General features: G+C 53.1%; 1 protein-coding gene across 2 annotated transcripts in view; it reads right to left on the bottom strand.

Annotated features, from left to right (window-relative positions):
- Positions 1-3,957: 3,957 nt before the first annotated feature.
- Positions 3,958-27,204, bottom strand: part of DLG5 (discs large MAGUK scaffold protein 5) — a 117,151-nt gene continuing 93,904 nt past the window's right edge. The window contains exons 18-32 of one of the 2 annotated variants that reach the window (XM_044239911.1): positions 26,566-26,678; positions 25,843-25,932; positions 25,387-25,540; positions 21,761-21,923; positions 21,513-21,646; positions 20,699-20,845; positions 19,306-19,489; positions 18,591-18,739; positions 17,558-17,728; positions 16,789-16,985; positions 9,975-10,118; positions 9,631-9,758; positions 8,346-8,455; positions 7,591-7,700; positions 3,958-5,745 (exon numbers count right to left, since the gene is read on the bottom strand). In XM_044239911.1, the coding sequence (XP_044095846.1) occupies positions 5,642-5,745; positions 7,591-7,700; positions 8,346-8,455; positions 9,631-9,758; positions 9,975-10,118; positions 16,789-16,985; positions 17,558-17,728; positions 18,591-18,739; positions 19,306-19,489; positions 20,699-20,845; positions 21,513-21,646; positions 21,761-21,923; positions 25,387-25,540; positions 25,843-25,932; positions 26,566-26,678 (2,098 nt within the window). In that variant the 3' untranslated portion in view covers positions 3,958-5,641. The remainder of the gene's footprint in view (positions 5,746-7,590; positions 7,701-8,345; positions 8,456-9,630; positions 9,759-9,974; positions 10,119-16,788; positions 16,986-17,557; positions 17,729-18,590; positions 18,740-19,305; positions 19,490-20,698; positions 20,846-21,512; positions 21,647-21,760; positions 21,924-25,386; positions 25,541-25,842; positions 25,933-26,565; positions 26,679-27,204) is intronic. The other variant, XM_044239912.1, reaches the window with a different exon arrangement.

Consider the following 27,204-nt stretch of genomic DNA (forward strand, 5'->3'; position numbering starts at 1 on the left):
AGCAAAATAAATATTGGAAAAGGATTTCTTTTAAAAAGAGAAAAATCTGGAAACCTGGGGAGAGCAGAGGAACAGCTACCACAAAATCACTTTAGAACATGAATAGGAGACGGACCGGTGGCAAGTTATGTAGCTGAGCTGAGCATGCTGAATCCTAAAACAACTTGAGAAAGCAAGGATTCTTTGAATGGAAGGAACTGAGGCATCGTTCCTTCTAGAACTCGGGGTGGAAAGGATGGCTTAAATGAATTCAGGAAGACCAAAAGAGACCCAAGTTTTGGGGCTCCTGCATTTCCCTCAACTCGGCAGATGTCAGGAAGTTTTCACCTTGGAGAGTGTAAGAGACACTTTCTGGACAGACCAGAGGATTGGTGCCACACTGAAAACAAACGAAGTGGCTGAGTGCTGCCGCCATATTGAATGCTGACTGTAGAGTGCCAGCCTTTCCCCCACGATGGCTGCGCACGTGCTGCCAGGCCAACCCTTCTAGTCAGGACCCAAAGGACTCCTCCGGGGAATCTGAGACACCAGAGGTCTAACCCTCTGAGGCCAAGACAAATGGTGGGGGCGGGGAATGAAGAAATTAGATTTACGAGAAAGGATAAAGGAAAAAAAACTATCTTCAGATAAAACATCATACCCATGAGATCAATACAGAATGACACAAAGACGGTCATTCAGAAAATAAAGAGTTCTTGGAAATTAAAGATATGATAGAGTTCTCAAAGGTGAGAACTCCCTCGAAGGGACTGAAAGGAAATGTTGAGGGGATCTCCATGAAAGAATGGCGAAATGACAAAATGATGCTGACAGATCAGAAATGGAGGGACCCAGGCCGGCATGTCCGACACATGAACAACCGAAGCTCCAAGAAGAGGGAAGAAACCCCCACGGCAGCTGTCAGCAGACACAGGCCTTATTATCCGGGCTCTCGGCATCAACACACTCCCTCCCCAGTCTCCCGACCCGAGGGTAGCAATCCGTACAGTGGTGCATACAGACTGTTACTTTTTTTTAATCCAGAACTTTTCTAGAAGACAGTGTCAGAAGAAGGTAAACCGAGTCATCCAGGGAGAAAGAATTCCCATCATGAATTGACCCTTCCCCCCTCACAAGTGGCAAAAGGGGCAGCGATCCATCAACAGAGAGGAAAGCCAAAGAAATGGTGAAAATCCCTAGGAAATGCTCAGGAGAGCAGAGGAGAGGCGTGAGCAAGAGCGCCGCGACCAGACTTCATGGATAAGGAGGCTGCTTGGGGCAGGGCCTCAAGACAGAGACGTGAAGGGCTGTTCACATAGTGCCTGTTTTCGCTGGCTGAGCTAAGGGAAGAACATCCAGCGGCCCTGGTGCACATTCTCATTTCCACTCAGCTTCTCGTGACGTGGGCTGCCAAGCATCCTGCCCTCCAGACCAGCATTCCATCCCGCAGACGGCGTCTCTGACTTTCCAGAAGAGTCCAGCGGACGGTGGTGGTCAGCCTGCCCACGGAAAACAGCAGCCCAAGCCCTCTGGCCACGTTTCCACCAGACAGTGAGGACGTGGTGTGTGGAGGCCCCGATACCCCCAGCACCCATTCCAGTCCTCACTTGCAGACTTCCTCAGAAGGGGCTCCGGTAAATCCCCCAGGACACCGAGGCTCACCTGGACCCAGAGATCGCGCGGCTGTTTCTGGCCAACTTCCCCTAATAGTGGCCATACTGTTCTCTCCCCATGCAGCTCAGTTTGTGCTTGATGCCAGGTGTTGTCAAAACTCAATGCTCTACTGTTTCACAGTATCTCCACTGGGGTTAAAAACTAGAAAGCGAGGCAATTACTGAACCACAAATCAGCACAGTACTCACTGGTGGAAAGGTAGAGAATTTGACCACGTTGGGCATAAGAGGTCCTCCAAGGGACGGATACGCTGCCCATTTTATGACTGTTTAGAATGTACAGTCACATTGTACATGCTTTTCTGTACGTAGGACACATTTCACAGTTAAAATTACATATATAATTGACACATTACATATTATATAATAACATAGAGATGATTATATATGATATATGATGAATATATATATTCATATACTAGCAAAGAGAACTTAGGGGAGAGCCTCAGAGGGCAGAAACCATACTTGGGAAGGTACGAGCCGAGGCAGATACGAACAGATAAGGTCGCTGGAACCTGCACGTGAGCACGCCAGCAGCAGGGGGCGGCGAAGGTCCAGCTGTCCAGAATCCAGCCTCACAGCCCTGCTCCCTGTGACACCATGGAGGCCGCAGGCTCCCTGTGAGCATATGCCGGCTCAGGGGTAGCCCTGCAGTTGCTTGCATTTCTGTCCAGCCTGAGTCTCTGACCCAGGTGGTGCTCTGCCCCGTCCATCCAGGGCGGGCAGCAGTGCAGCTCTCTTGCCCCAGCGCCTTTGTTCTGGCCAAGAAAAGGCCGGAGACTCTGGGCCAGTGCTTGTCTCCTAGTCCCGGCCCCTTTGGTTTCCACTCCTGCGCATGAGGTGTCCAGAGGCTCCTCCAGCTTCCGGAAAGGCTCCCCAGAGCAGGGGTTCTAGCAGGGCTAGAGTCCCATTCGCCAGCCCATCCCAGATGTCAGTATGGGAAGGGGCCTTAGAGATGATCTAGTCTGCATGGCCTTCAAAGGCCAGGTGTTAAGGCCACCAGTGCGATCTGTCCAAGGCCTCATGGCTGGAACCAAAAGTTCCCTCTGCCTTTCCAGAAGGATCTGAGCCTGCACAAGACAGACACCAACTTGGGGCCGAGACCTATCTGCCTGTGCACCCCTCCCCGCTTCCCCAGTCTCGGCAAGCCTTGGAGACGAGTGTAATTCCCTCAGTGGAGCATTTGTGATCTCAGCAACTTAGCTGGCCTCCATTTTTAAGAGACAGTGTTTTTTTTCCCCTCATAATTATAATCAAAAACCACATTCCCTCTAGACAATGTGGAAACTACAGAAAAATCTCCAAGAAGAAATGGTCATTCAAAAAGCCACATGTGCAAGTTGTTAAGGTTTTGGCCTCACTGGGCTCTTGAAAAGAACCATTCCTTAAACAAGTAGCCGCCTACTCCCGTTTGCCCGGTGGGCAACAAAGTCCGTGCAGCAGCTGCCCCCCTTGGGTCAGCACTGCCCCTGGGCTGTTGAGGAGGTGTGGGCAGCCCCATGGCCAGGCACACGTGGGCAAGAGGGATGTGCCCTGGGCCCCAGCCAGCTGCACCAGCCCACACACCACCACAGTCCCACAGAGCACTGTAACTCCCACGGCCACAGGTGAGGCCAAGGCCACAGGTGCACAATGCACCCTTACTCAGCCAGAAAGGACTAAGGAGACACCAACCCCAAGTCTGCCCGCATTGGCCAGGTCAGCGCAGCAGCATGGGGCTTTTCCAGAACACAATGCCCATCCCCCCACCTCCTCTAGGCAAAAAGAGCAGAGGAAGAGGGCTCTTCCCAGTCCAGGCTTCCTTCCACCCTGGGATTGTAGAGAGTGACACTTGGTATCACAATGTAGCCGCCGTGCCAGGCAAGGCCTTCTTTACTCTGGGGCCCAACCTGGGACTCACCCCGTTGCAGTCAAGTCTCTGGTTGAGAACATCAGGGGATCCCTGTGTCCTTCAAATCCCTTTTGCTCTTTGCAACCCTGAATATAAGCACCCGTGGGCAGGATTTGGACCTTCCATAAATCAGCTGCCTGGCTGCCACCACCATCCACACTATGCTGGACGGATGGAGGGGACAGACAGACACAGGGGAGGTTAGGAGGGGAGGTTAGAGTCAGAGGTGCTGATGCAGCAGGGAAAAGGGGCTCCTGGGGATCATGAGAGCTGGAAAGGACATCTCACGCCAGCCAGTTGCGGCTACCTGCCACAGAGGGGAGGAAAGCCATCTCACACATGTAGGAATACGAGAGAGCCGAGGGCCGGGGAACTGATGGAAAACCAAAAGACCGCTATCTCCATGACAACCAGTTACAGAAATTGACCTTTATTTATTGTACTAAAGTCTGTTTAACTTTTGATACAAAGTAAGGTTTTAGTACAGAAAATCCCAGTCTGTCAGAACAGTACCTGTGCACACTGTACCGTCACAGTCCCGCTCGGGCTGCCGATTGCAGGAACAGCCCTCGGGCACTGAGGAGGACCTCAGCCCACCGTCTGTCCTACTTGTCTGAGCTAGAAGAAGGCGCGTACCTGTGAGACCAAGGGCAGCACGGAGGACTGACACGTGTCTCTTTGAACAACTGTGCAAGAAAATAGATCCCTTTTTAAAAAATGTCAGTTTGGCTAAACTACAATCTAGTGTCTAGAATTACAAAGAATAAAATGAAATCAAAGATTTCTTGCTAGCAAAATGAAATGTTAAGAACAGTATTAAAATATAGGTCCTACCCCAGTGACGCTTACACGGAGCCCAGTACAGTACCTATTATTAATAGGACGCACAGTTTAAGGAGGAACCACATCAAATCTTCAGCCAGAGACATCCAGCATCAGAAGTGCAAAAAAACAAAACAAAACAAGAACCCAAAAACAAAAACCCCAAAGACGCCCTCGTGGGGTCCTATTTCTGCCGGGAGTGCTGTCACCGTGACTAAGAGGATCCCCAGCTTCTCTCTACATGTCTGAAAGCGAGGACACTCCTCGTTATGCTTCATCTAAGAGCTCTAGGTTCCAAGTCTGAGACATGAGTGCCTTCCTATCAGAGAGAGCTGATGTACCTGCCCCAGCCTATGGAGTTTAAGAATTACCCTGCAAAAATTGCACTGATAAAGCGGTCATTATTTACAGAACCTAAAGAGGACCCAGTGGCATGTGCCAGCCCTCGGTTTACACCCCGCCCAGAACCACAGCGTGGCGGCGAGCCCAGGGAGCCCAGATGGGCCAGGGAGAAGGCAGATGTAACGATCGCAGACAGAGAAGAAATGAGAGGACACGGAAGGGGGGACAGACAGCCTGAGCGACAAGCTTGCGAGACGCCAATATGGCCTTCCTGGTGCAGGAAGAGAGAACACAGCCACTGGTGCCTCAGCCCCACAAAGGCACTGGTCCTGTGGCCACCACGTCTGAGCCCCTGCAGTCGCCATGACCTGCCAGGAGAGGTGCCGCTGAAGAGCAGGAAGTTTGTCGAAGCTCTGGTCCCACCGATGAGAACCTTCCAGAGCAACGTGGCCACTGCCGAGGTTCCAGAGTCATTTTGCTGAAAGCAGGAACAAAATACAACACCAAAACAACACGGGAGGGTGACGGGGTGGGGGGCAGGGCTGGGCACCGACAGCACGGGGCCGTTCAAGTAAACATAAACAACCAATACTTAGAAAAGGCTTGTAAACTTGTGATCTGAAAGGTTCTCTGCAGCATCTCTGATCGGCTGGCTAAGATAAGGGTGGTGTTGAACCCCTCTATCAAAAGTCTTTTGTGTTTTTTGTCTTAAAGCACATGTGTGAGAGGAACACAGTCTTCGGGCTGGGGCCCAGATCCCGGTCCCCTGTGGCCCTCGGTCTACAGAGGAGGTGTTTCTGGAGTCCGTGTGCGTGGATCCTTCCCTTGCGTGCTTATATACAGATAGACGTGTACTTTGCAACCACTGAGCAGGAGCCGGGCCAGGCGTGCGCGTGGGCAGCCAAGCCACAGCCACCCCCAGCATGGCCTTCTTCTACAGTGGACAGGCTGGAATCCACAGGACTTTACTTTGTTCCTGATTGACCATTGCCAAGATCTGAGTGCAAATGCTCGACAGGGCTCCTCCCTGGACGACGCCTGCAAAAGAGCCCCCAAACACACACATCATTGAGCTCAGAGCCAGACCCTGGGTTTGAGGCAAAATAATACATCTGTTACTCTTTCTGGTTTTCTGCCTGTTTGGAGCTACTTGGCCTGTCTTCCTCACGCTCTTCCATCAGCAAGAAATTGGGGAAGAAAAAGAAGAGTTGAGTACAAATAACTTTGGCTCTTTAACCTGTCCCTCTGCTCAACTGTTCAGTAAGACACTGACAACGTGGGCTCAAATGAAGGTTGGTGTCAAATTTTGCCAGGCTTCGCGGGTGCTCGTAATAGGGATGACTGGGATTTGACCGCTTACATTAGCTGCACGCCCCCCACCCCCCGCCCCCAACCCCTCACACCCTGGGATGGGTCTGCCCCATCCTGCAAGGGGGAGTCCGGCACCCTAGAAGGTAGTCTGGGGTTGTGTTGTGACGGTCCAAACAGCAGCTGGAGTCTCCAGGAAACAAGAATGCGTGAAAGGTGCCGGGGCATCCCAGAGCCCAGTGAAGATTCGCAGGCAAGATGATGACACGTCCCCAGTTATGGCCCGGCCCTGCTCTGCAGGCTTTTACCACCACGGGTCCTGGAGACACTAGCCCAGGCTCTCCGTGTGCCCCACGGAACGGTGCCAGTAGACAAAACATGCCTGGCCGCTTGCCACAAGGTAGGGACAGGAACAGACAGGGAGCCCTTAGAAACTGCTGTGGAAATGTGCCGAGAGGGGCACCCGGATGGCTCAGTCGGTTACGTGGCTGCCTTCAGCTCAGAGGGTCCGAGTCCCACAGCGTGCTCCCTGCTCAGCAGGGGGTCTGCTTCTCCCTCTGCCCCTCACCCCGCTCATGTGCACTCTCACTCTCTTTCTCTCAAATAAACTCTTTAAAAATAAATTTTTTAAGGGGTGCCTGGGTGGCTCAGTGGGTTAAGCCGCTGCCTTCAGCTCAGGTCATGATCCCAGGGTCCTGGGATTGAGCCCCGCATCGGGCTCTCTGCTCAGTGGGGAGCCTGCTTCTCCCTCTCTCTGCCTGCTTCTCTGCCTACTTGTGATCTCTGTCAAATAAATAAAACCTTTTAAAAATAAATAAATAAATATTTTTTTTTGAAGTGCTAACAGTAACTTTGGTTGTTGAAACAAATAAAAAGTCAAAAGTTTATAAGTTTTAGAGTTTTGAATTTTTCATTTCTCTAGTGTTAATACATTTGAGTAAATACTGGTTTATGACAGATTAGAAATGAAAACTCACACACGCATATGTAGAAGCTCCAAGATGGGGTTCTGAGGCCAACTGTTTTTGCATGAGAAGCATGAAACAAGATCCTAATAGTCTGCACAAGTGAATTAAAATCACTGCTCCTGCCTCCGTGACCCCAGTGTGAGTAAGCCCCTACTGATGACTGAGTTTAGCAGAGGGAGGAAGCCACAAGGCATGATGGCAGCCAACAGGCCGGAGCCGTGCTGCCTTTGGTTTGCTGTGCCTCAAAGACCAAAGCTGTCGAGAGTACAGCTTTTCTTGGCCAAACCTCAGGGCTACACTGGACTGCACCTCACTACCCTTCACAGAAAGTGTGAAGACCAGCCAGCCACAGCCACCACCGCCGGGCGGCCTGCACGGGACCACCAGAGCCCTCCCGCACAGCACTGCTGCTGGGAGACAGACCTGCCACTGCGTGGGGAAAAACCTGGGGGACAAGGCCGGGGGACCTCCCTTGTCAGCCTGTAACACTCCGCTCACTGCCCCGCACGGGCCAGCAGGACAGCTTCGATGCCGGAGCCCGCGGCAGCACCATGGGGCATCTGTCCACACTGCCTGCTCTTCCTCTCCGGCCCGGAGGCGCACCTACCTGTGAAGTACCGACTGTACTCCTGTTCGATCTTCTGAGCCGTCTCAAACTGCTCTTTGGAATGCCTCTGAGTCACCTTGTCCTTCAGGTAGATGGGGTCTCTCTGCTCCCTGTCAGACATCCAGAGAAGCAGCCTGAGTGTCTCACCTCCCCAGGCCCTTCTCTTTGCTTTGTCCGGAGTAAAAGGGCCTCCGTCAATAGGGTCCCCCCATAAAGCACAGCGACAGCCTGCGGGCCCCAGGGGGAGCTCTGCATGGTAGGGGGAGTGGTGAGTACTCCAGTGCGTGTGTGTGGAAAGCAGCTGGCCCCTAGGTGCAGGCACCAGAAGCTTGGAAGCACAGAAAGGCAAAACGGATGGAGGCCCTGTTCGGTGGTCAGCCCAACCAGCACAGAAGCTGGGGCTCAGGGAAAGCCAAGGCTCATCCACGTCCCAAACTAGCTCCTGGCCGACTGGACCCAGCCAAGGCCACCTAGCTGCTTGTGTCCATGTGAGCCCTAAGCTGAGAGGCAGGAGAAGGAGAGAGAAGGCTGGGATGCCCAGGTAATGACGCAGGGAACCATGGCAGCAACCGCATAGGGCCAAGGGTCAGTGGGGACGAGGACTGTGCCTGGTTAGCACTGCCTGAGTAAACATGAGACCTTCTGCCCATCTCCTTCTTCCACGCCCACCCCCACTGCCCTGGTGTCTGAGCCAGCAGCCTTACCCCCAGCAAGCATCCCGAGCCCACCAAGCCCCCGAGGACCCAGTCACCTACTTGATGTGTTTGGCGCTCTTGTAGTGGATGAAGATGACGATGGGGTAGATATGCATGTGGTGCAGCCGCTCGATGGCATGGGGGGCGATGTCCAGGAGACAGTGCCGGTTCTAAAGGGGGTGCGTGGCCAGTCAGGGCCTGGGGATGGCCCTAAGGACACTGGAGCCCTGCCATAGATGGGACCCCCTCCCGCAAACACTGCTCTACCTCCCTGCATCAATGAGCACATGAGGACCAGTCTAGCATGAAGACCACGTAGGGAACCCAGGGAGAGTGTCATCCCAGAAAAGCTCTCCCCACAAGCTGTCAACTCTGATGGTGGTGACAGCTAGGAGCCAGGGCACAGTAGGGGCTGGACGGCCTGCCTCGTGACTACCTTCCCTGCCTCTGACAAGACACAGGGAGCTTCTTAAAGCCCGACCCCAGCCCGGCCTCAAAACCTCACCGCCACCAGACTGAGCAAATGAAGATGGGGAGACCCAGTAGGACCCGCCTTGGGGAAGGGGTGTGTGTGTCTGCCTGGCTGTGACTAAAACATGTCTTGGGGACCCCTGAGCCTCCAGGTGAAGTGTGAGCCAAAGAAAGACCACGGGCGCTCTGCACAGGGTTCTCTTTGATCCGCAAGAGCTCCATTGAGGGAGCCCAGGAGCCAGCCGGCTTTCTAACTCCCCGGGGCGCATCCACACTCCCCGCTGCCAGAAGCCACCTCCCTCATTCGGTGAGGAGCAAAGCCAAGCCTTATGAGGTGAAGTGAGCAGCCCGAGAAGGACAGGGCCTGAGGCGTCCACACTTGACGGCCGCTTTTCCAATACCCCTTACAGGTTTCCCCACTTTTTCTCACACTCCCCGGCAAACGGACCCCAGTACGTTCAAGAGCCTAAAGACGTGAGGAAACGGTTCTTAACTTTTTCAGGAGCAGGGCCCTGATGGAAACTGGGCACCCTGTCCCCAGGAAAAAGCACACATACAGTTCTGCACACACGCTGAGCAGGGCAAGACCCTGTCATAGAATCCGCCACATGGGGCTTTCCAAGAGCTCAGAGCTCTCACCAGATCCCGAATCCTCAGAGGGAGAGGAGTGACATGGGCACAGGACTAGTGCCCTGTTTATGACGGTGGAAACACACAGAAGCAATGGGGCAAACCCTGACAGAGGGTAACTTGGACTAAAAGGACACGGGCGAGCGCACTGAAGGCCCAAGAGCTGCACAGGGCAGAGGTCCAGAGGCGCGGGGGGTCCACACCCAAATGCTCTGACCCTACCCCTGGTCTAAGCAACGGGTACCTTTTCTGTGATCTCCTTTATGGAAGCCACTGTGGTCACATCGAAATGGCCACTCCTCCGCTTGTAGTCGACAAACAGGCAGTCTTTGACACCCCGCTCGATGGCCTGCTGAGAGGCCTTCATCACCTCTGCAAAGCACAGACACAGGAATGAGATGCCCCCGGCCCAGGGAGCCGTCACAGCACATTCTGGGCAAGAACACTGTGCAGAAAACCTGTCCTCCTGTCCCTCCTTCTGGAGAAACACACTGATGTGAGCCACTCAGAAGGGCGATGAAACACCATGGGACCCAGGTCCAGGAGACAGGTGGACAGAACCCGGCTGGCAGCGAGAGTGCCCCTTACCAAGGGGGCATCTGCAGAACTTGCCGGGCGCCTCGTTCACCAGCATTTCCTTCACCACGTCCAGTAAAGGCCCCAGGATCAGGACAGGCCTCAGGGAGGTGCAGTCTACTTTCTGGACCCGCTGATAGGCGAGGCTCACGGAATCTGAGGGAGAGAGGGGCAGTGTCATGGGCGTGCACCCGGAGTAGAGGGAGGGAGGCAGGGAGGGAGGGAGGCAGGCAGGCCCGGGGCCCACAGCTGCCCTGACCTTGCTCGCCCCAGGCAGGTCCACCCCCTCAGTCCATAAATCCCAAGCCAGGCCAGGTGAGCAGCTCAGCAGGGCTCGCCTGGGACTTGGCTGGTGTAGCAGGAAGAGGCAGACCAGCGCACGCACGGTCACTCCTGCAGCCAGCACAGTGTCCCTGCTCTGTGAACACCCAAGACAGCTGGTCTAGAGCAGTCATTCTGGCACTTCCTTCCCCTCAAATTCTTCCTCATGTGTCTCAGGCCTGCTCCCCTTGACCCCACTATCCATTGTCTGCTCTGGGCGTGCAACCTACCCTGCAGACAGGTGTGCTCATATGACCCCATGAGCAGAGGTGAAGCTCCCAACTCCTGGCCCTCCTCCAGGGGCTAAAAAGGACAAGACCAGGGCTGCCCAGCCAGCCCTCACCCTGATGATGAGGACAACCTTTAGAAGCATGGCAGAGCTTACAGGACCGACGGGACTGGGGTCCCTAGATGATCCCCAGGATAGAGCTGCCTTCCTGGGGCCACCGACCAGCTGGGATTTGATGGGGCAGAGAAATCACACTTCGGCTACTATTATCTGGTCTGGGTTACAGGAGTCAAATCAATCTTGTGTGTGTAGAATATACCCCCGCCGCCCCCTGCACCACCACAGTCCCTGAATGAATAAACAAATCCTTGCCAAAAGAGGCAGCCTAACACCAGCACCTCCTCCTATCAGTCACTGTGCTGGCATCTCAGAAACACTTCGGAAAGAATACAAAACACAGTCTCACCAGTGTCACAAGTCAGCAACTTGGCAAAAGCCCCAACGACCACACAAGTGCTCTCGACGCTTGTCCAGGTGACAGAGCCAGAGGTCCCAGGGAGCAGCAGGGGTTAGAGGCATGCGTGCTGGCCCCGAGGATGAAGAGACCAGCAAGAGGCCCAGGAGGGGCGCAACAGGAGCTGTCGCCCTGGCCGAGCCTGGCAGGCCAGCGGACTGAGGGCAGGGAGGGCTGGGGTGGCCTCTGGGGAAGGGTCAAGGGGAGGCTCAGCCCAGACGGCCTGCAAAGCAGCTGAACACCAAGGCCTGACTGGGGACGGGGCTGTGGGTGCACACGCGGCGGGGGGCCAGGTGCCACTGGAGCTCCACTCGGACCAAGCTCATGGGCAGAACTGAGGGGGAAGTGAACGCAATCTCTCCCCTCCCTCACCCACACCTACACATGTATTCTTTTTTTTTAAAGGCCTGATGATTATCCACATATACCTCTGTGGCTTTCCACAGGGCACCTTGCAGCGGGCTAGCCAGGTGATCTGTTCCAGTTGGCGGGGCAGGCTCTGGGAGCCCCATCTACCATCCAGAACGTCTGTGCACTTCTGACCGAAGCCTCTGAGGAGTCTCAGGGCAAAGGACTTTCCAGGAGAAGACAAACACATCCCCCTTTTGAAAACCGGAACATTACAGGTAAAGCCAAACAGCTCCTCTGACCCCTCTTCCCTCATCCGTCCTGGTCCCCAGCAGCTCCTCATCACCACTGTTAGAAGCTGGAAGGATGCCCTTCCAGACGCTGGTTATGCGCACATGTTGATTTTGACATTCTCAGGAAAGACTACAAAATCTGCTATATATGTGTTCATCGAAAATGACATAACAACGTCAACATTCTGCACCTCCCTCTTCCGCTCCTGTTACGTTTCTAGAATGCACCCCTACTGATTCCTCCTGCTCTCCTGTATTCCTTCCGAACCTCCCACACACAAGTGCACTGCCTCTCTTCGTCCCTTTCCCTCTGTATGGACACTAAGTCACGATGCCTCCAACTTATGCCTCCAACTTATTCGAGCAAGAATCATATTCTCCCCTAACGACTACTAACACTCCACGCAGTGGGAGACCAATTTAGAAGATTCCTGTTCCTCCCTGAACAATCTGCTTCGTTGGAAGTCCTCATAATTACAGAATTAGAGAGCTACAGAGCATCTCACAAGTCATTAAATCCAACCAGCAAAAATATAAAACTCCCTGGGAAGGATAAATGTACATATAAATAGAGAGTCTGGAAGTAACGTAATGTAGGTATGCAAATCACTTTAAATCTGGCGTAGGTATTTAAAAGGAACAGCATAAAAGTAATTATAAATCTATGCTAAAATATACATTGGTATAAAAGACGGTAACAGATGTCATCAACAACATCAAAGGGAGGAGGACACAGAGGTATAACACAGAATTTTTATAGGAGACTGAAATTAAGTTGTCATCAGTTTCAAATGGATTGTTACAGGAGTGCCTGGGTGGTTCGGTTGGTTAAGTGTCTGACTCTTCATCTCAGCTCAGGTCTTCACTTCGGGGTCATGAGTTCAAGCCCCATGCTGGGCTCCAGCATGGGACAATGCAGAGCATGGAGCTTACTTAAAAAAAAATAATAAAATAAAATGGACTGTTGTAACTTTAAAATGCTTTATGTAATTGTACAGTAACCAAAAAGAAATATCTATAAAATATACACAAAGGGACATGAGAGGGGAATCAAAACCTGTCACTACAAGAAACAAACAAACAAACAAACAAATGAACAAAAAACAAAAGGAGCCTGGGTGGCTCAGTGGGTTAAGCCGCTGCCTTCAGCTCAGGTCATGATCCCAGGGTCCTGGGATTGAGACCTGCATCGGGCTCTCTGCTCAGCGGGGAGCCTGCTTCCCTCTCTCTCTCTCTGCCTGCCTCTCTGCCTACTTGTGATCTCTCTCTGTCAAATAAATAAACAAAATTAAAAAACAGCACAGCACAATAAGCAGCAAGGGAAGCAAGATGGACAAAAAAGCTGTAAGACATACAGAAAACAATTCCAGTGGCAGCAGTAAGTCCTCCCATATCAGTAATTACTTTAAATGTGAATGGATCAGCTCCACAGATGAATAAACAAGATCCAGCTACATGCGTCTAGGAGAGACTCATTTTGGATCGAAGGACACACACAGGTTAGTAGAAGGGAAAGAACAAGGACAGTTCGTGCGATCCGAGGAATCTGATGAGAGCATGGTGACCACAGTTAGAGCAGGCCAATTAGACCTTAAGGCAGAAGCTGTTGCAAGAGACAAAGAAGGGCATTACATAATGATAAAAGGGTCAATTCTCCAGACAGATCCAACAATTACAAACACACACGCACCTCAAACTAGAGCTCCCAACTGCGGGAGGCAAACGTCGAGAGAACTGAAGGGAGAAACAGAGAATTCACAGAGGGATTTCGACACCCCTACTTTTGTTACTGATAAAACAGCCAGAAAATAAGGAAATACTATGGACCCAATGGCCTCACAGATGTGCACCCAGCACCCCAGCCAGCAACAGCAGAGGACATATTCTTCTCAAGCGCACACGGAGCATTCTCCAGGACAGACCACCTCCAGGACAGACCACCTGGTAAGCCACAAAACAAACTTGAAGCTATACAAAGCATCTTTTCTGACCACAGTGGAAGGAAACTAGAATACAACAACAAAAGGGAAACAAGAAAATAAACCTATGTGGAAATTAAACAACTTAGTCTCCAACAACCAAGGGCTCAAAGAAAAAAAGCAGAGGGCATTTCAGAAAAGTTCTGTAGACAAATGAAGACAAAAGCACAGGATATGGACACTTAAGGGATGCAGCAAAAGCTGCATCCAGCTGCATCCACATCCAGGAGGAAAGTGTGTAGTGGTAAATGTGGATATTGAGAAAGAAGAAATCAACAACCCAACTTTACACTTGGAGGAATTGGGGGGGGGGGAGAACAAACTAAACCCCAAATTAGCAGGAAGTAATGAAGAGCAGAGATAGGAAATAGAAAAACAATTAGAAAAGATCAATGAGGGGCGCCTGGGTGGCTCAGTGGGTTAAAGCCTTTGCTTTTGGCTCAGGTCACAGTCCCAGGGTCCTGGGATCAAGCCCTGCATCGGGCTCTTTGCTCAGCGGGGAGCCTGCTTCCTCCACTCTCTCTGCCTGCCTCTCTGCCTGCTTGTGATCTCTGTCTATCAAATAAATAAATAAAATCTTAAAAAAAAAAGATTTAGAAAAGATCAATGAAAAATCAATGAAACCAAGAGTTGGTTTTTCGAAAAGATCAAAATTAGCAAACTCTTAGCTAGACTAATGAAGAAAAATGGAGAGACTTAAATCACTGAAATAAGAAGGGCCATGATAACTGATTCCACAGAATGAAAACAAATTCCACAGAAATTTTTTTCTATGAAAAAAATTCCACAGAAAATTTATAGCAAATTACCTCGAACAATTACATGTAAACAAATCAGGCAACCTGATTAATAATAATAAATAATAAATTCCTAGAAACACAGAATGTATCATGACAACATCATGAAGAAATTAAAAAAAAAAATCTGAACAGAGCTACACCAAGTAAGGAGACAGACAGTAACAGAAAAACTTCTTCACAAGAAAAAACTCAGGACAAGATGGCTTCTTCACCAGAGAATTCTACCTAACACTTAAAAAAAAAAAATTAGTATTGGTCCTCTTAAAGCTCTTCCAAAAATTGAAGAAGAGGGGACACTTCCAAACTCATCCCAAGACATAATAATAAAAAACAGACGAATATCCCTGATGAACAAAGATGCAAAAATCCTCAACAAAATACCAGCAAACTGAATTCAGCAACAAATGAAAAGGATCATATGCCATGGCCAAGTGGGATTTATACCTGGAATGCAAGGATGGTTCTTAACATACAAAAATCAATCTATGTCTTACACCACGTTAAAATGAAGGACAAAAACCACATGATCATCTCAACTGACACCGAAAAAGTATGACAAAATTAAGTACACGTTCATGATAAAAACATTCAACCAAGTAAGAACAGAAGGAAACTACTTGAACATAACAAAAGCCATATATGAAAAGCCGGTAGCTAACATCCCACTCAAAGGCAGAAGACAGGAAGCTTTCCCTCTAAGATCGGAAACAAGGGCAAGGATGCCCCACACTTGCCAGGACTATCCAACACAGTACTGGAAATCCCAGCCGGGGCAATTACACAAGAAAAAGAAAGCAGGCATCCACATCGGAAAACAAGCAGTAAAATTATCTATTCTCAGATGACATCATGTCAATGTAGAAAACCCTAGAGAATACACACACACACACATGCACGTGCACACACACAACCTGTTAGAACTAACGATTTCTGTAAAGTTTCAGAATACAAAATCAACATGCAAAAATCATTTGCACTCCTATACACCAACAATGCCCACTCTGAAAAAGAAATGAAGAAAACAAACCCACTTACTGTAACCTCACAAAGGATAAAATACTTAGGAATACGCCTAAACAAGGAGGTGAAAGACTTGCAAACCGAAAACTACAAAATACTGCAAAAAGAAATCAAAGAAGATACAGATAGATGGAAAGACAGCTGTGCCTGTGGACTGGAAGACTCGGTCTTATAAACATGCCCATACTACCCTAATCAATCTTCAGATTCAACGCAATCCCTCTGAAAATCCCAACAGCATTTTTTTTTTGCAGAAAGAAGAAACAGCAAAATCAAGCAACCGTTATTGCCACTAGGTGTTCACGCCTAAAGATAGTCTTTGTTACTACATTTAAACATGTGAACATCCATTCCTAGTTCCGGGCCATATAAAAAGACATGGCCCACCTGCTGAGGTTTGCCATCCCATCCTGAGAGAAGGCCACGAACAAGGATGGGAGTCACTCAACTCCCAGTACCCAGGCCTTCATTTAAAAAATAAAAATGGGAGCAGGCAAGGAAGAGAGAAGCTGTCCTACTGTCTGCTGCTCATGGCCAGCTTTGTAGCCTGCCTGCCCGGAAGGGCAACATTCAGGACACTGAACACACACTAGGGTCCCATGAGTGGCAGTCACAAGAACCTGTGGCTTTCCAGGACAAAAGCACCCTTTACATAAGGACAATCTGCCAGGAGATATCACACTCCCTAATCTGCAACTCTGGCCCTGGTGCAGTGCCTGGCCAGGGAAGATCTTGTAAGAATTGTTTATGGACACAGGAAGAAACCCAGAAAAGGCCAAAGAGCTGCAGAGGCTGGTGGCTCTTGATTACCACCAAACAGCCTACAGTAACCCCCAAAAAACCCAGAAGCAACACACTGATTGCAGACTGCTTCTGCCCCTCCCATACCCATCCTTCCGACAGAACCTACATTACTGTAGCTGGAAGGGCTCCAGCTGAAACCCCGCCCTTCCAGGCTCTGTTTCTGATACAAGTGGCCAGTGAGGTGTGAGTCGGGAGTCGCAGACTGGGACTCCCAGGGAAGCAGTTTAAGGAGGCACACTCAACTGCGGCACACTTTGGCCCCATCTTCCTTCCTGCTATCTGAATCTGGCCGTGATGGCTGGCGCTGCAACGTCACGTGCTGCCAGAGGAAGCCACGCCCTACAGCTGCCAGACCCTGAGGACAACAGTACCACCACCCCGACTACTGGGACTTCTGGGACTTCCATGCAAAAGCAGGGTAAACCTCTATCTTGTCTAAGTCATTGCTGTGCAGTTTCTGTGGTCAACGGTAAGCCTAATTCTGAGAGCCTGCTGGAAGAGTGAGCTCAGCCACTTGCCTTCAAAGAGTGGAATGGTGTCGTTGGAAAAGGTGTCCAGGGCAAGGAGGTCTTTCCCATCTTTGGACCCGCTGCGTTTGTGCTTATGTTTCCTTCGAAAGAAGGATCTGCGTGCGGCCGCTGACAGCGTCTTTGCGGCGTTGTTGTCATCTTTGACCTCAGACATGCTGAGTCTCCTGGAGAATTCTTGATCCATCCTGTGGGCACAAGGAACGGTGGTGCTGGGAAGGGCCTAGCAAATGCCCCCGCCCACCCCACCCCTGCCTGTGCAGAGGAAAACGCTATGCAAAGTGCAAGAAAGCAGGCACAGAAGGCCACGTTCATGTGAAAGTCCAGAACAGCGCACTCTACAGGGACAGAGGTAGAGTCCCAGCTGCCTCAGATCGGGGAGGGGGCAGGAAAGACGGAAAGACAGGTGAGGTGGCTGATGCATGCAGGGCTGCTGCTGAGCTCAGCAAGCTCTGAGATGACAGTGGGACGGTGGCACACAGCTCTAAGTACTCTAAAAGCCACCAAATCAGACACTTCGAGTGAACTGCATGGCACAGGAATGTATCTCAATAAATCTGTTAAAAATAAGAAAGTTATATTTCCTAAGTTGCCCCTGTATAGCATTGACTTACATACACCATCAGATTGCTCTAGAAGCACAAGTGGTTTGAATAAAACATACAGACCAGAAGCCAGGGTGCAGGGCAGATGAGCCCTGATCCCTGGGACAGCTCCAGGGGTGGGCTCCTCCCCCCCAAACCCAGACATGAACACTTACACATATTTGCTGGGGATCTGGCCGCGCTGCATCTTCTGGGCATTCTCGTCCAGCTGCCAGGCCATCCAGGACCCAAATGTGCCCTGTGGCAAGGTGTCATCCACATAGAGAATGTCATCTTTTTTAAAGCTCAGCTCGTGCTCCACCTCTGCCAGCCGATCATACAAGGCCCTGGCCAGGCGACAGAGAGAACGGGATCAGGAGGAGGCTACCGGCTGCTGGAGGGCCCCCCAGCCACACACTTCAGCAGCTGGTCTCCTGGGACATCTCTCCTGCTCTGAGCTTTTCCCAGACCACGATCAGGACCCACCTCTCCCGATGCTGGGGTCAATTCCCAGAGAAGGGAACCCCCGACTTTATATAACAGAACAACATTGTCTTGCCCTCCCCTAAGACTGGGGGCTCCCTCACATCCATCAGATAAAGAACGTCTTGCCAAGGACCAAAAACCATATCCCAACTTCCAAGCGGGGCCTTCACTCCCTGCTGCCAAATCAAGGTCACTGGTTCCTATAAAAGCGAAACTCCCCAGGATGGACATACGTCATCTCCCACCAACGAGAGTGTCCTAGAGAAAGAGACCATTATCTCACAGTACACAGCTGATCTGAGGCCTCTCCATGGCCTCAGAGCTTAGGGAATGTGAAGGAATCTAGAGCCTCTTCTAGAAAACACATGTTGCCTGTGCCCGGCTGCACACCAGTCACACCATACTTCGGGCAGGTGCATACCTTGACACTCATACACGCTGCAGACGGATCTGCCAACGTGGGGCAGGGGAGACCAGGAGAGGAGTGCAGCACGTAGGAAAATGGGGCTCTATGCCCTCAAAATTTCCCAGGCCCCAAACCCTACAAAGGGAGCCCTGGAAGGCCTCGAGCAAAGTTTCCCTAAGTCACAGGTGTCTAAGTCACAAGCCGTGAGCACATGGTCTGGGGCCCAAGCAGCACGGACCGCGGTACCATCCTCTGCATTGCAGAGACACTCACCAGCAACGGTCTCCTCAGGAGGGCCCTCCCCCGGCCCCCGGTACCTGATGTAGAAGCTGTCGCCAGGCAGGCTCTTGACCTTGGTGAACTCCTCAGGGCGGTACTGCACCTTGAGACGGACACCATCCTTGGGCTTGAGCATCTCCACGTAGACCTCCTCCACCGTCTTGTTGCGCACGTCCAGACCGCCATACTGCCCAAGGACAGGAGACTGCGCTCAGAGGCCAGAAGCCAGGGGCGGCTTGGGCCCCCGTGAACAGGTCGGGGGGGATGAGGCAGATTTAAGGTCCCCGTCACTGGGACTCTGCCTGCCTCCCCTCTGCAGGTAAGACTGAGTCCTCTGCCAGGGTCTGCTCTGACCTCAACAGCTTCTCCCAGGAGAAACCCTGTGCTCGTCCCGCAGCAAGTGAGGGCTGCACAAACACAGCACTTCCCCTTGCTTCTGCTATCTGTGTCTTTGAATACCGATGAACCATCCCTCCCATCAAATGGGAGACCCAGCAAGAGGGAGAGGACATGCCATTAGACCCCAGTCCCACTGCTGTCAGAGCAGAGCACCCTCCCTCCCGATTCCCTCCCCGACACGACTGCCCAAGCCAGGGCGCCACCTAGGACCCTGTGATGTGCCCCGAGGGTCCCAGCAGCATTCAGCACCAACAGGGGGTGCCAGGCAAGAGGCTGTGCTCTGCTCCCCCACACTGCAGAATGGAGGAAGCCAGAGGGGCTGGCAGAGAGGAGTGTGGCCAGCTCAGAACTCACCTCAAGGATGAGGTCCCCTGGCACAAGGCCCTCAGGGCCCTTGGCAGGACTGTCGTCCTCCACCTCTGCCACAAACACCCCGTGCAGGTTCCCTCCACATAAATGGACCCCAAGCTCCAGCTGGGACTTTTTGATGTAGACAACTCGGGGCTCCGAGGTCTTCTTGTTGGCATCTCCCACCATCCTTTGGGGAAGGAAAAGAAAGTCCCTCGGTCACACACAGGGGGAGCAGGGTGTGCAAGACTACGCTGGCCGCTTACTCCGTGAGATCCCCCAGCGGTCCCATCCATGTTCTGGTTCTAGCGACTTAGTCTACAGGCTGGAAGCTGAGGTTTGTAGAGGTGAAAACATGGCCCCAGGTAAAACATGGAAATCCATGCCACTTTCTGGCCCAGCTGTCCATCCAGCGCCACAAACTGCCTCTCTCCCCACCTGGACTACACCTGTTCTCCTAACCTAGTTCTGCCTAAGAAAAGTCAGAGCAGGTCGCAGAGCCCAGGGCGCAACAGACAACTCGGCAGTGTGTACGGAGCAGCTTGTCTTGCCCAGGGACTGTGCGACACCACCAAGAGGGGGCCCCTAGCCATCAATGAACCCACAGCACAGTGAGGGAGACACTGGAGAGCACAGGGAAGGGAAGAATGGGACAGCAATGGGCACCTGGGGACAGGACAGCTGTGGCGACCGCAGCCAAGGCCCAGCGTGATGAATCCCGGCAGGAAACGCAGAACGGGCCACGTTCTGAGGGAGGCGGGGACTTGGTCGAGAAAACAGCTTTGTCCAGGACTACGGAACCATGGCTGCATGGCCTGGACTGTGCAGCCCTCTCCCCATGTTCCCACCGGCTCCTCTGCACCTCTGTCCACAGTCCCCATGTGCATGGCTAACTCCTGCTCACCCTGAACGTGTTGACTTAACTGGCTCTGCTCCCTGCCACACTCTCACTCACTGCCCCAGTGTGGCTTGCACCGGCCCTCCCAGCACGTGCTGCACAGGCCTGCACACTGGCCTGTCCCTCTCTAACTCCGGAGCTCCCTGGGGCCAGCCGCGGGTGGTGGCCATGGCTCAGGGCCTGGCTGGGTGGTGACTGTGGTGTTCTAAGGACAGAGTCAGACAACGAGTGACTGAGAAAAGGAGGAAAGGAAGGGAGGCAGAGCTAAGAACAAGTCAATGAGGGGAAAAAAAAGAAAAAACAAGAGTGAGAAAGAGCAGGAGGGCAAAAGGAAAGGAAAGGAATGGCATGCTTCCCACTCCCGATCGTGACAGCCTGTGATATGGTCTGAGGCACGGGGGTATGCTGGCAGGGTGTGCTCAGACCATGACCACAACCACCCGCCGCCCACCCCCAGGCCGGGTCGCAGTGACAGAAGGCTCATAGCACACGTTTGCTGACCTGGAACTGGGGGTGCTCTGCTTGGCCGGGGGGGTGCCAGGGCCCTCATCCTGCTCCATCAGCGGATCAATGACAGAGGGGTGCTCCGGGGGGGCGGTACTGCTCCCCTGGAGCGTGCAGTGGGTGCTGGCAGGGTCCAGGTGGGAGCTGGGGACAGAGGGCAGAAGCAGTAAGGAGCAGCACATGGTCCCCGGCCATCCACAGCCACCCCCTCTCTGGCGTGGACCAGAGCTGGGCTGGGAGCAGAGACTGGGTCACAGGGCTCGGAGCCCTGAGAAGAACAGATGTCTTGGGAGTTGGGACTCAGGTCGTCCACCCTATAGGATCTGCCTGTCCTCAACCTGGGGTTCCTCTCTGCAGGTGTGGGCTGGGGGCCCCCAAATGCCCTGCAACTTTCCCTCCATTTGTACATCCCATCACCCCTTCACTGAGCTGGGCAGTATTGTGGGTTAGGGGCAGGCCTTCCCCTTCTTCCACATGCCCGGCAACCCACGGATCAGAGGCAGGACAGGGGGGCCAGAACACTCTGTGTGAGAATCCCACCCCAGGGCCTCCGCTCCTGACTATCACACACCTGCAGGCAGGCTGCCTGCTGCACAGGGGTGGGGGGACCAGCCATGTGCTTCCACACCCTACACCTCAGGTATCCTGCTTCACCTCCTCCACCTCCTCTATGTTCTTTTTCCAAAATCCGGGGCTGGCCAACTCTTCTCTTACGGAAGCTGAGTGGCCGGAACAGACGGTTGGCACTCAGGCTGCGCCCTCTCTCCTCCCCCCAGCCTGGACGGGCCTTGTGGGAGGCCCAGGCCCTCACCTGGACCGAGAGTGGCTGCTGAGCTGGTGCATGTGTGGGTTGTACTGGGCCAGGATGGTGATAGTGTCACACTGCTGCCCAATGATGAGCCGGGCCTGCTGCTCCGTGGCACTCCGCAGGTTTATGCCATTGAACTAGGAGACACCCGGAACACACTCAGTGATGTGGCGGGGGCTGGGCCCCAGGGGAGCACAGCTCTTCCCAGGGAGGGAGGAGAGGACAGAGAGAAGGAAACAGTGCCCGCTTACCTCAAGTAACTGATCCCCATACTCCAGGCCAGCCTGGTGAGCGATGCTCCCCCCTGTCACCTTGGAGACGTAGACCCCGCCCTTCTCTCCACTCACGATGGAGATGCCCAGCGGCTCCGAGCCCTTCTGCAGCTTCACGTGGCGTGGCTCCTCTGCATAGGGCCTTGGAAGAGAGCCAACAGTTTCGGGGACTCGGACACAATGGAAAGGTCTGGGGCAAATCTGCAGTCAGGCATGCAATCAGCTACGCAGGAAAGGTCAGGGACCACCGGATGCTCCTACGATGACGCAGCTGGATGGGAACGCAATGGCCCCACCTCTGTATGGCAGTGAAACACTTTCCCACAACCTCATGCAACACAAACACGGCACCCCCAGATGGCCACAGAAGCACGCAGTCCCAAAGACACAGAGAATGAGCCACGTGAACTATAAACACTGACACAGGCAGAGAAGAAGCACATAATTTCCTAAAGTGAGCAAAGTTGCTGCAACAAAATGTGCAATGAAAAAACCCGGTGGGCTCTCCAGATACCCCAGGAGAAAAAGAGGGGGCTCCTGGGGTGACAGTCACCCAGGAGCAACCATATGAAGTATCAGTTTTTATATTTACCAGAGTACAGAGTGGTGTACAATGACCATGGAAATGAAGCTGCCACAAACCCAAGCCATTAGAAAGGGAGCGGGTAGGCTGGGAGCAAGGTGGGGACCATGCACTTGCTGGCCCGAGGTGGGGGCGGGGCGGGGAAGCCATCCGCCGTGCCAAGGGCACAAGGGGGCTCGGGCAGAGGCCTCATGGCAGGCCAACCTCAGACTCCTCAGGGAGGAGAACCTGGGCCTGGTGGCCACGGGCAGTCTCAGGAGAGATCTGTGGTGGTGGAGACATCTGGAAGGTGCAAAAGGTTAGAAGAGAGGGATGCTCAGAAGAGGATAACAGATGCCTGGAACCTGATAGACAGAACCTGACAGACATGCAGCCAGGTGACACAGAGCCATCCTGTGAGGACAGTGCTATGTGCTGCCCTGAGCTCTTCCTCTCAGAACAAAATCACAGCCAAAGGTGAAGGGAGGAGTGGCCAGAGAGCCATGTCCTTGGGCTCCCCTCCAGAGCATGTGGCTGGGGACAGACTCAGGTGCTAATGGAAAGCCAGGCCCCGGAGCCAGCCTTCCCCTGCCAACCAGAGACACAGCCGTCTCTCAAGCTCAGCGGGCCTCAGGCTGAGACACTCCCACCCAGGGCCCAGTCCTCTGGCAGTCTGAGAACAAAATCCTTCTTGACCTATCCCTTTACCTTGTCCCTTCCCAAATTCGCCCTCACCGCAATGCCCTTCCTTGACCCTGCGGCTCAGACACCTCAGTCCCTGGCCTACGACTTCCAGACGCATCACAGGTCACAGTGCCAGGCAGTCTGGAGTTGCAGAAGCCCTTACTCAGCAGCCCGCAGCCCCATCCCATAGACCAGCCAGCGTTGGAGGATGGCACAGAGGGTACGCGCAGCCCTTGTTCCAGTCTGGGGCTCCTCACCCACCGCTGAAGACCCTTTCCTGTCTACCACCTCCAAAACACACGTCTATCTCAATAAAGCAGGTATCTGACTCATGTAAGAGCCCGACAAAGCCGTTGTGAATGACACAAATCAGGCTTTACCAACATGGAGAGATGCAGAGGACACACACTGCGGGAGCGGACAGGTGGGCATAATCCCATCTATATAAATCTGTACAAATACGTGTGGCCACTCACATGTGGAGAGGCTTCTAGGAAGGACCCTACTGAAATGTGAACGACAGCACCTCCAGGTGAGGGGACTTGAGGTAATCCTTACTTTCCAGTCCCCTGAGGGATCTAAATTTCTTATAATATGCACAAACGTTTTCTCAGAATAAAGCTGCATTATGAACGAGGTTTATAAAGCATACTTCGCAATATTACAAACCCCTTGAAATGAGAAAGTATTCATGTACAGAAAATGTAAATAATGAAACATGCCTTTAAACTATACACATACACACACACGCACGCTTCACAAAAGGGGAAAAGCAATTGAGATTATGTGTGACTTTTCTTCTTTCTACTTTCCTCTATCTTCCCAGTTTCCTCTAATTAGAAGGTACACAATAATGTACATTAGAATCAGGGGGAAGGAGCTGTTTTGCCTCCAATCGGGTCACACAAGTTAAACTGTTTGCCTCTGACGAGATTCAGACCACGAACACCCCCCTCCCCACAGAGCAGCTCCCGGTTCCCTGCACACTCTAGGAAGCTAACTAGGGGACACCCAATGGCAGGTGAATGGCCCTCTCTGCTTCTAAGGAGCCCACTTGAGTTGGCAGAGGTTCCTGGGGCTCAGTGACCTGAGCTGACCCACCCGACCCCAGGTGTGGCACAGGTTTGGCTCCCGAGTGCATCATGGGGGTGAGACGTTTCCACACGAACTGCACCCGCTTCCCCTACGGGCCCCGGTGCACTTCTGGGCTCCCGTGAACAGTCAGTCGCTGGTTGTGAGGGTACTTGTTAGGTTGTCTTACAAATTCAGATTTTACAAGTCAGATGGTTATCTTAAGGCAGAGCCCACCCTGCAGGGTTCCTTCTGTGGCTCATAGAGACGAGGGCCTTCAGCATTGTGAATTTGAGTGGACACAAGTGGTTCTGTTCCTTTTAAGTGATTAAATAAAAGCAAGTTTCAGTTTAACTGGATTGCCTGAAGACTTACCATCTAGATGGGACTTCTTAACCATAAATTCAATCTGGTAAATTCAACTCTGAAAGAACAGAGGTGGGTGAGGGGCACAGAGCTTGTGGGGAGAGGGAGGGACCCCTTAGATGTGGGGTCCAACTGTCTGGACTGACGTCAGCCTCAAGTTACCCTGAAATCTCAGCAGATTGGCCAGCATTTCAAAATGAACCAATAAATGGCTAAGCTATACTTTTACGCTTTATATACATTTTTTTCCGGTATGTTTTATTTCACCAAAAAAAAAAAAAAAAAAAGCTTGGGAATGAGGGGAACAAGTGATGCAGCTGTATTCTGGAGCCAAAAAGCAAAGAGTAAGAATGAGCCCTGATTCTAAGGAAGGTAGGCCAGTCACCAACCACGTGACCACAGACAGGTCACTCCCACTTTCTGGCCTCCGTTTCCTTATCTGTAAAAGAGAACCAGTGATGATGATGACGAGGTCGAGGACAATGCATGAAGCTCACGGGGCCACTGTGAGGATTTCATGACTTATTACACGGAAAGTGCTTAATCAGGGGCCAGGGAAGCCGGGAACAGTGCCATGACATTGTCATGGCCAGGTGGCTCCTAGTGTCAGCCGCCGCAGCTCAGCCCCTCCCGCGGACACTCTGTGGAAGGAGCCCACCCTCTCCTCACCTTGCCATCTATGCGCACCCCACCTCCTGGCACCATGCGCCCGCAGGACTTCCTTGTGAAGGGCTGAGGCAGCACGCCAGAGAACACTAGGTGACCCGAAGCAGAGAGGTCTCGCCCTGGGATCGACTCAGCTGGTACCCTCCAATGCACCCGCTGCTTCCACCAAGTCCCCTCCCTCAACCAAGCCCCGGCCCGCTGTGGGGATGCGCCACCCACTGCCGTGCCCATGGGACACATGCCTGGTCGTGCTCACCTGTCCTTCCTCCGTTCCCCGAGGGCCGCAGGGTTGACGGCAATTCTGGGCAACGTGGAAGCTGAGGTCTGGGACTGGCTACACGAGGAGGACAGGGTGTCGATGCTCAGGGGGGACTGCGGAGGCGTGCTGCATTCTGAATGTGACAGCGAACCTGCCAGGAGAGATGCGAAGGAACTCAGGCTCTGTGACCCACATCTCTGCCCCCCAGGGCCCAGACCAAGACGGAGACACGCCCCAGGCACAAGGCTCCACGCTGCAGCCACAGCACATGGCCTTGAATTCAGGGGCTGGGCTCCACACGGCCTTTCTACCTAGCCCCCCGACACCGGGCCAGAGGCCGGGCTCAGCCAGCCTGCACGGACCGGCTGAGGTGAGGAGGTTACACACTGCGCCCAGACGCTGCACCGTGAGGCCAGCGAGCCGGCAGGCGAGGACGGCAGTGCACGTTCTCACCTCTGTCGGAACCCACGATGGACCGGGGGTATCTTGGTGTTGATGGGATTTTAATGCGTTCTGCCTTGAACTGCAAGTTGCTTGAAGACCCTGTGGTTCCACAAGGAGACAAAACTTCAGGCCTGTGATTAAACCCGCCCTTGCTCCCTTACCACCACATCAGTAGTTCGGAAGAAGCAGCAGCCAAGACAAATGCAAAGCAGGCCCGGCCACGAACCCCAAGGGGCCCAGAGCGTGAACTGGTCCCGAAAGGCAGATACTCAGTACCCACTGTGATCTGAGTGAACTGCGCGGGCCTGGACTGCTCCAGAATAGGCTCACAGCAATCTCTCGCCTAGCCTCAAGTGACAGACGGGATGGTCTGCCAACACGCCATGTGGCTAGAAGCAGCACCACCTGAGTCCTTCTAGGAGGAACTTGCTGGTCTCCCACACGCAAACAGCACGATAAACCCCAGAATCTCCAACAGGCTCAGGGACAGGGAGCGAGGCTCATGGCCCCAGCGGTTCCCTGGAACAGCCGCATGGCTACCAGGGAAAGACCCAGAGACTCTGAAGGCGGAAGGACGGGGCTCCCAGTGCAGCGTGGGGCCAACCTCGGCCCCAGGAGCAGAGAAGGGCTGGTATGGCCAGGCCACCTGGAGGTCTGGCCACAGGATGCAGGTAGAGAGGGAAATAAGGCTTGTCCCCCGCTCCGGTGAGAAGGTTCCAGTGGCACCATTACCAAGGCGAGCGCTGGAGGGCAGAGAGTTGGACCCGTGGGAGGTTCTCATATCTGAGTAGTCGCTGCCAACCCTGTGGCTCAGGTCTAGGCTCAGGCGTCCCTGGTGCTGCACACTGCAAGAAAACCAGACAGCTAAGGCACTCGGAAGGAAGGCCAGGACTGGACTGGACACAGCCACTGGGGAAAAACAAGCAGCAGGACCCAGCCAAGGCCTCTCTGAGCCCACAGAAGCCACCTGTCACTAGGTAGGAATAGTGGACTGCCATGCTCAGAGGCAGCATCCAACAATGGCCCTGCCCACAGAGAACGGTCCTGCTGTGCCCATAGAGGACTGGCATACAGACCTGCACAAGGACTGGGCTCACCAGGAGCAACGGCTTCCACTGGGAAAAACAGGCTCTGAACCCTGTCTGGACCTAGAGGAGTGGAGCCTCTCCTCCGGGATGAGCGGGAGAGGCTGGATGGGCATCAAGGACCTTGGATGGGGACCTGCACACTTCATTCAGGACAGCTGCCTAGGACACTGGAAGGCAGAGAGTCAGGCCTTGCCCACCTCAGGAGGGCCTACAATCAAACCCAATGATGTCCTTTTCTAGCTATGTAACGAGAATGTCTCTTCCCTGCCTAAAGCCTAGAGTG

This window comes from Neovison vison, chromosome 2, assembly GCF_020171115.1.
Source record: "Neovison vison isolate M4711 chromosome 2, ASM_NN_V1, whole genome shotgun sequence".
In the NCBI taxonomy this organism is placed as follows: Eukaryota; Metazoa; Chordata; class Mammalia; order Carnivora; family Mustelidae; genus Neogale; species Neogale vison.